This window comes from Myiozetetes cayanensis, unplaced genomic scaffold (assembly GCF_022539395.1).
Source record: "Myiozetetes cayanensis isolate MyiCay16 unplaced genomic scaffold, myiCay2020 scf5-8, whole genome shotgun sequence".
NCBI classification, from domain to species: domain Eukaryota; kingdom Metazoa; phylum Chordata; class Aves; order Passeriformes; family Tyrannidae; genus Myiozetetes; species Myiozetetes cayanensis.
The window spans coordinates 78282717-78297790 of NW_026087742.1; the positions used below are offsets into that span (position 1 = coordinate 78282717).

Here is a 15074-nt window from a genome sequence, read left to right on the forward strand (position 1 = left end):
ATATGTTGCACTCTCTGTGACAACAATTTTTATTGTATTCTCTTTTGGGGACTGAAGGTATTTCCCTTTGAAACTGTGGTACTCATAATAATAAAATATTTTGTTCTACTGAATAAGCCTGACTGGAACTATTTTTGCTGTAATATGTTGTTCCACATCAGAAAGATAGTGTCAGTGCTGGGCATGACGGATCCAGAACTTTCTAACTCCATCAGTACAGACTGCAGATTCCATCTCCAGCACAGCCATGTGCCAACTACAAGGAGCCAACTTGTTTCACTGCCATGTTGTTCATATTCAAATCTTAGTGATATCATGAATAATTGAGATGATGACTTCATTTGTGTGAGCATCTGAACAGCTCAGTCCCCCCAATGTTATTCTTACTCCAGAATCATAGAATGGTTGAGGTTGGAAGGGACCTGTGGAGCTCACCTTGTCTGATCCCCACTGCTTAAGCAGGGCTTCCTAAAGCCAGTTTCCCAGTACCATGTCCAGATGTCTTCTGAATATCTCCAAGGACAGAGACTCTACAACACTCACTGGGAAACCTGTACCAGTGCTCAGTCACCCTCACAGTGAAAAAGTGTTTCCTGATGTTTATAGGAAATCTCCCATGTTTCAGGTTGTGCCCATTGCCTCCAGTCCTGTTATGGGGAGCATGGGGAAAAGCCTGGCTCTGTCCTCTTTGCACTCCCCCTTCAGGTCCCTGACAAGCTGCCCCTGAGCCTTCTCCAGTCTGAACAGTCCCAGCTCTCTCAGCCTTTCCTCACAGGAGACATGCTGCAGTCCCTTCATCATCTTTGTGTCCCTTTATATGTCTGTGTCTCTGTGTACAGAGGAGCCCAGAACTGAACCGAGGACTCCAGGTGTGGCCTCACCAGGGCTGAGTAGAGGGGAAGGACCCTCTGCCTTGGCCTGCTGGCAATACTTTGTCTAGTGCAGCCCAGGATACCATTAGTCCTCTTTGCTGAGAGGGCAGTGGCAGCTCATGTTCAACTTGGTGTCCATCAGGACTCCCAAGTCCTTTACTGACAAGCTGCTTTCCAGCGGGGTGGCTTCCAGCATGTATTTGCCCTGGTTTATTCTTCTCCAGGTGCAAGACTTTGCAGTTCTCCTTGTTGATCTTCATGAGGCTCCTGAAAGCCCATTTCTGCAGCCTGTCGAGGTCCCTCTAGAAGAAAGTACAACTCTCCGATTTATCAGCCACTCTTCCCAGTTTGGTGTCATCAGCAAACGTGCAGGGGGTGCTCTCTGCTCCATCGTCCAGGTCATTAATGAAGATTTTGAACAGGATCAGACCCAGTACTGACCCTGGGGTACACAACTAGTTACTGGCCTCCAACTGGAATCTCTGCTGCTAATCACCACCTTCTGGGCCTGACTATGCAGACAGTTTTCAGTCCACTTCACTGTCTTCTCACTCAGCCCATACTTCATCAGCCTCTCCATAAGAATCATGGAGGAGAAAATGCTGAAATCTCAGCAAAGCTATTCCAAAGATCAGACATGCAAATGGATATGAGTCTGTAGACTTCCAAGGGGACAACTCTCTGGAAGCTGTGTTGAAAGATGCTATTATATTAATCATTTAATTAGGTATGTTTGTTTGTAAATCTGCTACTGTAAGTACTTCACAGAATACATGTTAGTATTTGAAGGGCCATGAACAACTTTAGATCATGCTCACTGAGCTTCTAAAATTTGAACAGTAACTGTTCAGTGAGTTTTGTCAACACTACTTTCTTTCAAGGAAAACTGGAAATTTACTGGATTTATGTGATTATTATAAAATTTCTTACCTCTCTTTTGTCATCAACCATGTTCCATATAATTTGAAAATGCCGAAGATCATTATAACTTAGAAGCTGGTCTTCTTCGGTTGAGTAAAACAATGAGAAATTCTCCACAATGATAGCTGAAAACCACAAGAACAAAATACACCACAAAGTAAGCCTGTAGTTACACTCTAACTGGTAATTCTGTTGTGCCAACTTCATATTAATAAATGCCTCTATGTTCAGACAAGGGTTTTGAATGCACAATATACCGTTATGCCACATCAATATTCACCATGCTCACTTTTTAAAAGCTGTATCTTAAATGTTGGTGAGATGCCTAACCTAATATATTCTAATATCAATTAAATGAATTCCAATGATGCTCAAAAAATATTAACTGAAGAAAGAAAAGCTCAGAAAACAGTATTTCTTAGGGAAACTGTACCCTACAAATACAACATAAGCCTTTGTTCAACAAACATTCATTCCCAAACTTCCTGAGCTTTAGCATACACCATGCCAAAGAAGTATCAAAAACATACTCATACAAGATAACATTGAAAGTACATGGCAGCCTCATACCTGAGTTTCACAACAGACTCACATCTAACACACTATATGCCAAGATGGACCTTACCTTTTTGTTATTAATGAGTATTTTCACTTACCAACAAGCAAATTTAGCATGATGTATGCTATGATGACATAGAAAGAACAGAAATACATAAGAGCACCAGCATAATTTCCACAGTCTGTTTTCCAGTAGGTGCTGTTATCTGGTGTACAAAATGGAGGCTGAACCTTCAAAACCAAAAGAAAACAAAGTAAAATATTAATAAAAAGAAATTCTTAATTTATCTGCAATCAATACAATAATTAAGACTATTATTTCTTTAAAGTTTCCCAACTAGGGAATAATACTGTGGGTGTTATTGTGGGCAGTTTTTTTTCTTCCTTTAGTAGCCAAAAACCAGAAAACAGAGAGAGGTATGACAAAAAAGGCTTAGGCATGGACCTCAGTACCACATGCAGGGCACATAGTGCATTATGCCACTGTACAGAAACAATCTAGTGCTCCGAAACATGGTGCTTTTCAAAAATCTTCTTTCCTTTTAAAAAGGAAAGGCATAAGATTTTCTTTGCAAGACAAACATTTACTTGGTAAAAAATATAATGATTCGAGGATTAATTCTGAGGAAGGAACCTAAGTGCAGACATTAAAGAAAAAGTTAATCTGAAAAGACACCTTGCTCCAGTCAAAGAAGAGATAAGAATGAAAAAGTAAGCTATTGCACTTCCGATTTTGAAACAATTGTTTCATTTTTGTTTTTAAACCATCTAATAGCCTAGCTCCATGAAATACTACACTGTGAGTATGGGATTGGAGCTGCAATGTGTGTGTCATGTTCTGAGGTTTAGTGAACATTATATCTCTTGAAGAGATAAAGGTAATCACAATATTCCTTGTACAAAGCTAAGATAGTGAAAGCAGTCTGAGATGGAAAGGTGTATCTAATTTCTTGTCTACTTTATCTCTGGCAGCATTGTAATTACCATGCAGTCATGCATAATTTTGTTCCAGTCTTCTCCAGTAACTATCCTGAAGAGTACAGTAATAGCCTTGCCAGCTGATGAAAAATTTGCATGTCTGTTTTAAAGAAAAAGAGAGAGATTGTTTCACTTCCCAGAAATAAAACATTGGCAAGAAAAAATGTTTCCAGTTTCTACTGTTCTACTATTTTAAACTAAAAATAGTTAGAGTATCATTTGAATGAGCTCATTGAATTATTTATTTCATGTCTTAAGATACAATAACTGAACTCTAGCTCAGACACAGGTCTGAGTATTTTAGCACATTTTATTAGAGCTAAAGCAAATTCAAGGCCACATCCTATTTCCTGTCTCCATTTTCTTCTGTAAGCTTGATGATGACTGGGAAATCTCCAGTCAACAGCCAGTTCAAAGAACTGTCTCCTCTCTGGATCAGCCTGGTATATGGATCCTGTTCCTGGGTGATTCCAATAAGATGCAGTAGGTACATCATGTTTCAGCAGCTTGCAGGCTAGCACAGTGCTGCTTTGAAGCATATTCCAGCTGACATAATGAGGAACAGCTCTCAGTCTGCTCTGGTTTGGATCAGGTGTCATTTGGGCCAATGCACAAGGACTGGAAGGATGGCTCAGTGCCAGAATAGGATGTCTCCTATCAGAAATTCTGTTTAGAACTATTCAGCCACACCTGGAGATTTGTCTGTTTTTACCATGGATAAACTTCTCTCTAGCAGAATGTGATTTCTTCAGACTGTTTAAAGAACATCCCCACAAGGTAGGAAGTACATTCTGTACCTGTTAATGTTCTCTCCATATTTCACTGTACCAAATAAAACCACTCCAGCAAAAGCATAACAAAGCAGCAGTAAGAACATTCCCACTATGATGAAGAAACTCTTGTACATGCTGACAACCACAGTCAGGAGCAACATTTTTAGTGTCACCTGGAAGGACAGAGAAAAACCAATTTCTGATGCCATTCAGGAAAGCAAAGAAAAAGGAAAAGACAGTTCTTGTACTTGCCATTTTGACAACAAATTCTTTACATATGTACATTAATGGATGAGCACAGTAAAAAAGTATGTTATAAATCTGATTTGAAGAGTGTGTGATTTTTACTTGTTATAGACATCTTCCTCATTTACAAGGTCAAGATGCGGCTCCTCAAAAAGTATATATAAGATAATACAGTTTAGGATAATAGAGTGATAATACAGTGTAAGCTTAATTATAATATTCTAGGATCAGTATACTCCTGAAGTATCAGAATTAGCATTGCATGAACAGTGGTGCAGTAAACTACTCTAAGCTTAGCTGAAAGTGATCCTAACTGTTAGATAGAAACTACAGATATTGCAGCCTACTTAAAGGAATGTGTTGATGTACAGAGAAGGGGATTTCCTTAAGATCAGTACAGCTTAATTAAATTATTAATTTCTCATGTAAGTTTGTGAGACACCAGGGAGACCTTTCTAGCAGCCTTCCAGTACCTAAAGAAGGCCATCCAAAGAGCTGGAGATGGACTTTTTACAAGGGCATGGAGAGACAGGACAAGGGCAAATGGCTTTAAACTGAAAGAGGGAAGGTTTAGGTTAGATGTTAGGAAGAAATTATTTACTGTGAAAGCAGTGAGGCACTGGAACAAGTTACCCTAAAAATCTGTGGATGCCCAAGCCCTGGAAGTGTTCAAGGCCAGGTTGGGTGGGGTTTTGAGTAATCTGGTCTAGTGGAAGGTGTCCCTGCCCATGGTAGAGGGCTGGAAACTAGCTGATATTTAAGGTCGTTTCCAACCCAAAGCATTCTGTGAGTCTATGATCCTGTGAAGTTGACCAAAGAGCTTAAGATGAGAGCATAATTTTGGAAATCACATAGGCCATAGGCCTAGATTATAGCTGTTACTTTCTCATGCGTGTATATTGTACATTTTACTCTTGAAAAAGTTATTGCCCTAGATTGTCCCAACACCTTAAATGCTTTGGATGTGATGGAAAATTCCCTTTAACGGGACTGAGGGTATCAGTTTTCTTTATAATCGAGTCACATTCATGCTGACCTTTAGTCATCACATTGCAATGGAACAGGTAAATTAGTGAAACTGATACAGCCTCCAACATGAAAGCACAAATGACTAGGTTAAAACCTTGAAAAAAACTTTAGAATCAATCTGAAACCTTTGAAGGCAATCACATGGTCTGGATGCATAGGAGAAGCAAGGATTTTTCATTTCACTTCCAAGGCTCTTCAGGCTCTGTGTAGTTTGAAAGAAAACTTTTTCCCCCTACTGAACAAACCCTTTGACTTACTGTTCTTAACCCCAGAAACCTAGTACAGCAGTCTTTTCATCACATTTACTTTAATATGTCAGACTTCATAGAAGATATTTGGATAGTGTAAGAATTTCCACAGCAAGGGAGTGCAGTGTCACCACTTGTTAAATAAATGTGTTTGTTCTCTGCCTATGTTTATTCTGCCTATCTACTCACAATTATACCAGAGAAAATCCAAACACAAAAGAAATATAAAATTGAGAAGTGACTTGCTTTGTCACCCATGCAAGTGTTTCCAGAAGAACATCTTGGCCCAATATTGGTTTAAAATTGAACGTTAAGTCCTTTATAAGACATATTATTTATAAGACATACACTCTAGAGACAAAAGACACAGACCTGCACTCTGGAGGAAGAAACTTCTGTAAAAGAGCACTATCATTATAAGATGAATGCATCAACCACCACTACTGTAGTCTTGCAGCAAAAATAAATAAATAGCATGCACATCACACTGTACTGAAATGGCAAGGGCTGAAAGTAGCACACTGTATGCTCAGAGTTGCAGAAAGCATTTTTAAAACTGTGGTATTGCAGTTTTTAAAACTGCAGTTTTTAAAACAGTTGTTTTCTGAAAAAAATGCAACTTTTACAGTAACCATAATAGAGCATTATTATACAATATACCTAAAATCCTGACATTTTAAAGACAGTGTGTAAAGTTGGAGACTGCTGCTTGAAGTCTCCTTTTTTTTCTTTGCCTACAAAATGGAGCCTTATAGATCTTGCATTAGAGATGCACACCATTTAGTCCTTTAACCTACACATGAGCACTTCAATAGTTGCAGTTCCTAATTAATATACTTACGTGCTTTCCACAAATTGAGAAAAACCTGAAGACAATTACACATGCCCCCATCATGTATGTGTACGCATTCTGGAACACAAACACAAACACAAATACGTTGTCTCCTAGGGATCTCTTGGAAAGATCATGACAATTCATCTTTTAGTGATATAGGGCAATCCTCATATAAAATAAGAGAAATCATAAACTAGTTGCAACAATATAAAAAAACCCAAACCCAACCTCTCCACACATCAAACCAAAAAACCTTCAATCCTCTATTAATTATGCCCATCAGGCCCAGTCTACTTGTCTAGGCAGCCACTGGATTATAGAAACTCCTCAGGCCTTCCAAGCTACTTAGCAGCAAGGACCAAACTATGAATGTCAGGAAAAAATGACTAGTTACACAAGACAGGTTTTCTTTCAAACCAAGCTTGGGGCAGACAAGAGGGAATCCCAGAGCCATTACAGGGTCGTGACTTTGACAACTTGTGATTGATGACAAGTATCAACCATCCCTTCTCCTTCCCTTGTAAATAAAAGAACTAGGAGTGTATTTAAATTTAGAAAACTGGTGTGGGATGGAGGGAGAATCTGATTTCCTCCCCTCTCCTCCATGTCTTCTTCCCCCCTTAACCAAAACGAGTGGTACAGGTGGGTTTGGGACAGTCTGTATTGTTCAGCAATTTCGAACCTATGACTTCTTCCAGTCCTTTGCTCCCATTTGCATTCTGTGCATTGCCTCTTTCTTCCTTCTTTGCTCATGAGACTGTTGTTGGCAAGAGCTCTCAGTCTCTTCGGTCTCCTTCCTTTTCTCAGTCACATTACCCCTAAAGACTTGTTTTCTACCACATCTACAGACTCTAACTCATATCAGTAAGACAACCTTTGCACTGCATCATCGTCCAAGACAACAATTCCTTCTTAGCATCAAGCCTAATGTTCTTCAGCCATATTTCAGCCTTTATTAAATTCCCAGGGGTTTATCTTTATGTGTAGCAGCAATTCTACTGCTGGTGCTTAACAGATAAAATCACTTGAATCACTGCAATTTCATTGTGTAAATCTTACCAGTAAGGCAAAGTGAAGTATCACCCATATAACTCCAAGAGATGTCACCAAGAGGTCATACCGATTTCTTCTGCTTTGCCAGAAGCCAGAAGGTGACATGGCAATAATCTTCATTGTGACCTAAGGATAAAAAACCCTAAAACTTGTAATGAAGAAATGGTTATTTCTTGCCATAAGATTCTTCTTCCATTCTCTAAAATGTTTGATTGAGTTCATCTTATCAAATAGCTTCAAACAACCAAAGTTTTCATATCAGCTAAACGTTCTCATGTGGACTAACCAGATAATATAAGCTTCCCTTAGGTGAACAAAAATTAATGGAAGACCACAGATGACCAAGACCAGTGGATGAGCAGTATCTCTCTGTCTCCATTAAGTACTGAAGACAGGAGTGCAGCTGACCACCTCAGACTGAATGCCTAATGTATAGGTTACTGATGTGAATGTGGGCTTAAGATTTCTTAAAGTTAAGCAAGTCATGAAATTATGAAATGATTATGTCAATAACATGTAGCTAAAAGAAGTAGTAGTATCCTGGATAGCTATCTGTCTGTAAGCAGGCTAAAATCACAAAAGCACATTTGAACTCGGGAATACACTTCTGTTCTGTGGCACTTAGAGTCCAAATCAATTAAAAAGCTTTCCCATATTACAAATTTTTCTTGCTTTAAGAACTACTCTGCACTCAGCAACATCTGTACTCAGAAGCATGTCAGAGAAGAAAGCTAAGAACAGCAAAGGCAGTACAGTTTGCAATGTACCTGGTAAAAGACAGTTGTGCTTGACAAAGTCCTTGACATTTCCAGTACAGGTAATAGGAAAACTGACAGGAAGCTCAAGAATAGATACTAATAAGAAACAGATATAACAGCTAACAGATACTGATGTAAGGTGATGTATGTAGGGGGAACACCAGAGAGCTTCTCATACACAATTCGTATAAAACCCCAAAGCAAGTTAAGAGCTACTAAATAAAGACTATAAATGTCAGGCATTCATTACATTATTTTTTCCATTCCACCTTGCAACCCTGCCATTTAATATTTTTGAAACCTAAACCATACATAATGTTGAGGTAAAAGGCTGACTTTCCAGGTAGTTTTTTGCCTTATACTATTTTCTGAAGTCTGGCTACAGAATGAACAATTTGTTCTCTGAATTTCTAATTATCATTTGAGGTATCTGAAAATATCTTGCCTCCTTCTACCCAGTTAGCTGAGGTGCCCTAGAGAATTGGAGAGAGATGCATGGGGCTGGAAGGGATGACAGAAGACCTGTAAACATCCCTATCCTTCTGCAGTGGCTAGTGGAGGTAACTGAATCTCACCCTCCACCTTCCTTGATCACAGTTACAGCTTGAACACCTACCTCGAATATAAAATTTAAGCACCTAAACTCAGGTGCCTACAATCTTGAACTGAATACCACACCATGCAAATAAAAAACCCCACATCTCTCTTTAGTCTGTCATCATCAGTGTGGTAACAAAAGTGAGATCTTCAAATTCTTCCTGTTCTTCTATACCACATATACTGATGTGAGCAGTAGAGGTTTAAGACTGAATCAGGAGTCATTAGATTGGACATAGGGCTGTTGGCTATGCAGAAAGCTTTGGAATTCCTCATGGATCATGCCTGCTAGTGGTAGCAGACCATGTACATAGCAGATTCTGTAATGAGACTATGCTGCCTTACGGAAGATCCTGGGCAGAAAGCTGCTTTTTCTCCATAAATTGTGTGCATTCACAGTGTGATAGCTTGCCTGTTGGGACAACCAACAAATTTTTCTTGGCTCTGACAAAGTTCCTTCAAAATTCTAGAAGTGTGTTTGTTTCCCCTGACAGTATAAGAGAAAAAAGCATTTCCAAAGACACAGTTAGTAGGTAAATTAAAACCTGTCTGCATATGACACAAAACTTTTCTGTGTTGCCCAGTCTCTCCAGAGATACTGATTTCTCCTGGGTAGGGGAAAAAAAAAATCAACAACATGGCCATACTCTAGGTACAGCTAGAGTATACAAGCTATTCACTTCATTGTTTATTCATCACTGCTGGCAAAACCTATCAATGGAACATAAGAACTGTCATATTGGATTAGAGTAGTGGGAAACGTAGCTGACTATCCTGTTTCTTGATAGTGGTCAGTATCAGCTATTCAGAAGGGACTGACAAGAAAAGTAGTCAACCACAAACTTGTAAAGAATTATGTACCAACCTAACCACAGAGGAAGCCTCTCCTTTAACATCATAAATGTGTGCTTTGTTACACTATGGATAGCCTTATACATTAAAAAATATATGCATTTCAAAATGTGGCTAAATGATTAGATTCCAATCTTATGCAAATAGGCTAAAGACACCTTGCACAGTTGTTTGTAATAACAATATTCTCATAGAAAGAGAACTGCTACCACACAGGAGCCAGATCTGTGCTACAAAAGATAGACAATATGGACATAGCTTATTTAAAGGTTTTAAAATGAAGTATGATACTTAAACCAAACCAAAATAAAATTGAGAGAGGTTTGATGATGTCACAGATACAGAATAGTGGGGATTAACGCACCAGACAAAATAGCAATGGATCAAACAGAACTTCCATGAAACAACACAGACCCTGTGTTATATGGAGGGAATTTAATCTGAGATGTTCTGCAAGAAAAGAGTTCACTGGGTTCACTGAAACACACTTCTAAATGCTCAGACTTGAATATATTTAAAAAGACACAAAGCTCAAGGTTGTAGAGAAGTATGATGGTAATAAATTAAAAGTTTCTTCTTACAATACATGTTTAAAGACAAGTGACATGGGGAACCCCAAATGTAGAAGTTCAGAAATAAACACTGTAATGAAGAATGAGACAGCATTCCTAAAGACAAAATGAAATATGTACATATAAGTCTTAATCTCAAGAAGTCTCAAAATTACTTTACCTCGAGGACAAAAATGAAGGTGAAAACAACAGACATTGTTGCTAAAGGTACAGTCACTGGATCTGCAGCATCCCACTGAAATGCAAACAAAATCCATTCATAGAAGAGTAGCTATTAAACAGAAGAAATGCCTCTTCATTGCCTTAACTTTTCTTGAAGGTTTTGTTAATGAATAGATTTCTCTTTAAAATATGCTCAGACAGGAATGGCATCTTGGTGTACTCTTCTCTCATAGATTTACAGTCTAACTAGAAATTAAAAATAGTGGAATAGACCACAAAAAGGCATAAATTGACTCAGCTCTAAAAGTTACAATTAATCTACAGTGATCTGCCCCAACTGAGGTGGCTGTATCTAGAAATCATGTTTCCTTACATTCATCACAGTAATGGCTCAGTTGATGGTTAACTGGTGTTAGGAAATGTGCAACACATGCTCTACTACTATAATGAAATGCTTCAAAAAAATCTCAATTACCTTAACTGATAACAACACAGACTGTGCCAGAACAAGTACAGCAATAGTTCTCTTAAAAAATGGATGCTGAGTTATATCATACATCTTAGCCCTAAAGCCATCGTTATCTGCAAAAAGAAAAAAAGAGTTCGAGGAGAAGAGTTAAAATACACAATGGCATTTTTCCCTTGCTTTTGAACATATTTTCCATGTTCATTAGTAGCAAAATAATCCTTTACCAGTTTCAAAATATATTTCTAATTTTCTGCTACAATCTTCCATATCAAATAGGGTTTCTGAACATCTAATTTCAAATAGTGAACACCAGTGTTGCATGAAGGCTTTGGTACTTTTAGTGTAAGTGCATCATTCAACTGTTGTCAGGTTAATACATTCCACTCATATCACTACAGCCAACTGCAAATATTTTTCATTTAGAAATTCATTTTATCATTAAGGCTTGTCCTAAAGCCATCGAAGCACAACCTTTTTTGGGTTGATTTTAATAGCCTTATGGAAAGATCTGTAGTTGGAGCCTGTTTCCACATTAACTTATGCACAACCTCCTAGTGGCCTCACGATTACAATTTTAATTTGAATCGCAGACTCCTGGGGAATTACGAACACTAGGGCTTAACATGTATAAAATCAAAATATCTTTGATACCCGGACGAGGTGGGAGATGAAGAGGTTGTGCTATCTTCAGTCTGCTTTTCAAATCTTCCCATCGTCTCTGATCTACAGTCAGTAAAGCTGTCCCCTTAATAAACAAAGAGAAGCGTATAAAGCTTTTGTCATTTAACAGCTGTCCCCTTAATAAACAAAGAGAAGCGTATAAAGCTTTTGTCATTTAACAGCTAAAACATTCAACACTGTAACATGAAAACAACATTCTCTTTGATGCCTGAAATAAAGTTACATATGCAACTTTCCTTAAATAACACACTGTTTGGGTAAAGGAGTCTGAAGTATCAGCTGTTACTCAAGAGGATTTCTGGATGCATCAGCTGTGAGTTTCCGGAACTCAACTCAGCAGGCACAGTTGTTCTTTGTAGCAGCAGCCCAGTGTGGGCAATGAAACACTGCAGGAGGTCTTCCATTTGACTGAACATCATTTGCCAGGAAGCACTGTTTTAAAGACTGGTCGATTTTGTCTGGACTTTGCAGCAGAAAATCCTGTGGCTCGTCAGTGCTGCTACAGTTTCTCAGGGAACAAGCCCTCCAGGAGACCACTGCTGCTCTCCACAGCTCTTCTGCTTGGGGTGTAATTGAAATAAAATAATAGTATGCTATGAATCTACAAGAGCTCCAGGGATGAAGCACAAAGAGAGGTGGAGACACACCCTTAGGGTGGGGTGGTGGTAGCTGGTAATGTGTGTGAGTGTTCTCATAACACAGGAAGAAACAAGCAAACTCCAAACGGAATTCAATGTTATCTAAAATGACCTTCAAAGCAAAGTGAGTCCCTTATCACTTCAGAGAACTGTAAAATTTCATGGAAAGATTCTAGAGTTACAAAAACAAGGGAGACCTTTTCAAGGTAAATGTCAAAAGGCTGTCTCCCAGATACTTGGCTGCTCTCCCTGTTAGAAAGGAGCTGCATTGAGCTGGGTGAGGACTGGGGTGATCTTTGGGGCTCACCTGGGAATTGGCTTGTTTAGATGCTTGAACTGAGGCTGGCTGTGCAACTGATAAGGTCAGGATTCCTCCCTCTTAGCGGACATAATCTCTTTATGGAACCGTGTTCCCAGACAGCACCCTGGGAAGAGGTGCCTTCCAACACAATCCAGAAAAAGTGATAGATGTAAGGATGCTGACTGCTTGTGTCAGGCCCAAATCGTACTATTTATAAATACTTAAATTAAAACAAACTCATTCACCTCAATGAGCATGTCTGGTTTATATTCTTGGAGAGCCTTCACTGCAAACAAGACAAAAGGTGGCAAAAAAGAGTGGACTACTGTAAAATCTAGAAATAATGGTGCCAAGTTGCTTTGCTGCTCAGAAACTGCCAGTTAGGGCCATAGCCAGCAACCAGTCTCCAGCATTAGCACACTGGGTTGTTGCACACCTCCACACCCCAGAGCGTGCAATCATCATTTCTCTCCAGTGCCATGAGTGATAAAAATATCTTATCTCATTATTTTTGTGACTTTGAACCAAAAGATCAAAAAAATTAATATTAATATCTCAGTGCCTCAAGGGCACCACAAGAGGCTCAGAAAACCCCCTCAGATTAAGCGTTGTGCAGTGTGCATGCAGCAAATCCATCCAGAGTATTCTACGTTTAACAAGTGTAGACATGAGCTGCTCTGCAATATTTCCCCTGGGGACAGGTTTTTCTATTTCTCAGGGTAATCCAAAAAGCTCATATGAACTTCTCTAGAAAACTAGATGCCTTTTTGTTTAAGTGATGGACAATTATTTTTACAATGTACTCTGCCAGGAAAAAGTCACACAGCTTTACTCTGGATATGACATACTGCAATGGGAGGGCTCTAATGAGACCTCTAAGCTGCAACACATACGAGTATAACGCATCTTTTTATCTGCCACCACATGTATGCCTACATCAAACTAAACCAGCAGCATCTGTAAATACATCGTGCTTTAGGTTCAGTCTCCATCTAGCAGCATGGCTGCACTGTAAATAAACTCAGACAGTTTTGATAGAGTGTGTGATGGATTGCTATCACTGGGTTTCAGTTTTGTAGCAAATATGGATCAGGTGTATCTGAAGACTTGTAGTCTTGCAGAATGCAAGACTGGTGAGCCAGTCTTACAGGCAGCCTTACCAGGTAATGTAGAGAGTGTAGTATCAGTTTCAGGTTTCTTACAGAGTCAGTTCTACTCAATAAAATGCCTCACTCAAAATAAGCCACCTCACTCAGTACCTTGTTTTCATTAAAATTAGCGATGACAACTCCAACAAAAAGGGTCAGTCCAATCATGCAGCCAAGAAATACAAAAACATGAATGTAGATTCCATGGATCTGAATAGACAAAAATAAGATTAATAGTTAAGACAAATCAACTTTAGGTGTTGTAGAATTCAAAGGCTTTGACGTGTTTCCTTACCGGCCCAACTCGATGAATAATAACATCTCTGACTTCCACCCAGCCTTTTAATGAAAGAACTTCGAATAGTGCCAGCATTGCATTGCCCACATTGTCAAAATTAAAATTCCGAGGATTTGCCCTGAAATGCAGTACACAAATAGGCATAACTTCAGCAAAAAAGTTGTTTTATTTGATACCTTGATTCTTCATAGTCTAACATTTAAATACCCTGCAAAGGTGTGTGTGTGTGAAAGCTTCTGGAATATATCAAAGTTCCGTACCAAGAATAAGAAAACAGTAGCAACAGCAATAAATATTTAAAGCATAATAATTTAGATCCCTACGTATGGTTTATTTTCTTACTCAGAATCTGATTCCCAGTAATAAAGCTTAAAATGTGTTCAAGGTTCAGGCTGAATAGGGCTTTAAGCAACCTGGAGTAGTGGAAACTGTTCCTGTCCATGGTAAGGGGGTTGGAACTAGAGGATCTTTAAAGTCCCTTCCAACCCAAACCATTCTATGACAGTACGTTGCTGCATTTTAGTGGTTTTGCCATTGAAATTAGAAAAATAGAGCATTCATGAAAAAATAGATCTGATGGCATTGGCCAGATTCTAAAATAAATTTACCTGTAGGAGATTATTCTCTAACACACATAGAAAATTTGGACTCCGAAGTCAGCAAGATTGTTTAAAGAACATTGTTCCCTGTTACATTACAATCAGGAACTGACAGTCTAAAGCAAAACTTACTGAGAAGACATCATATCTTCTTGGCTTACCTATACCATATGCTCTGATCTTTATTATCAGTTGAGATTCAAAAGAATGAAGCTCAATGTTAAAACTACCCTCTTTGGGTCAGGTTAGCACAGTGCTCTGTTTCTACAATCCAAGACAGATAATCCAAGGAGTACAATGACTTTTCAACAGTCTATAAGGTAAATAGTTGTATTCCAGAAGAGTTACTAAGTGTTTGATGCCTCTTAAATCCAACCGTTCAGTGAAAAGAGAGCTCTCAGATGCAGATACTTCATTTTAATGCAGTCCTTATACTGACATCTGGCTCTTGAAAATCTGGCGTGACTCAGCCAACAGGTGGTATAA

The 15074-nt window shown here is 38.8% G+C and overlaps 1 protein-coding gene across 6 annotated transcripts in view; it reads right to left on the reverse strand.

Moving 5' to 3' along the window:
• The window catches only part of NALCN (sodium leak channel, non-selective), a 237961-nt gene that overhangs the window by 8128 nt on the left and 214759 nt on the right, over positions 1 to 15074 (reverse strand). For 5 of the 6 annotated variants that reach the window (XM_050332055.1, XM_050332053.1, XM_050332052.1 and 2 more), the window contains 11 exons: positions 13987 to 14107; positions 13803 to 13901; positions 11575 to 11668; positions 10930 to 11036; positions 10453 to 10527; positions 7520 to 7639; positions 6467 to 6535; positions 4127 to 4275; positions 3336 to 3429; positions 2450 to 2582; positions 1803 to 1918 (listed from right to left, as the gene is read on the reverse strand). In XM_050332055.1, coding sequence (XP_050188012.1) covers positions 1803 to 1918; positions 2450 to 2582; positions 3336 to 3429; positions 4127 to 4275; positions 6467 to 6535; positions 7520 to 7639; positions 10453 to 10527; positions 10930 to 11036; positions 11575 to 11668; positions 13803 to 13901; positions 13987 to 14107 — 1177 coding nt within the window. The remainder of the gene's footprint in view (positions 1 to 1802; positions 1919 to 2449; positions 2583 to 3335; positions 3430 to 4126; positions 4276 to 6466; positions 6536 to 7519; positions 7640 to 10452; positions 10528 to 10929; positions 11037 to 11574; positions 11669 to 13802; positions 13902 to 13986; positions 14108 to 15074) is intronic. The other variant, XM_050332057.1, reaches the window with a different exon arrangement.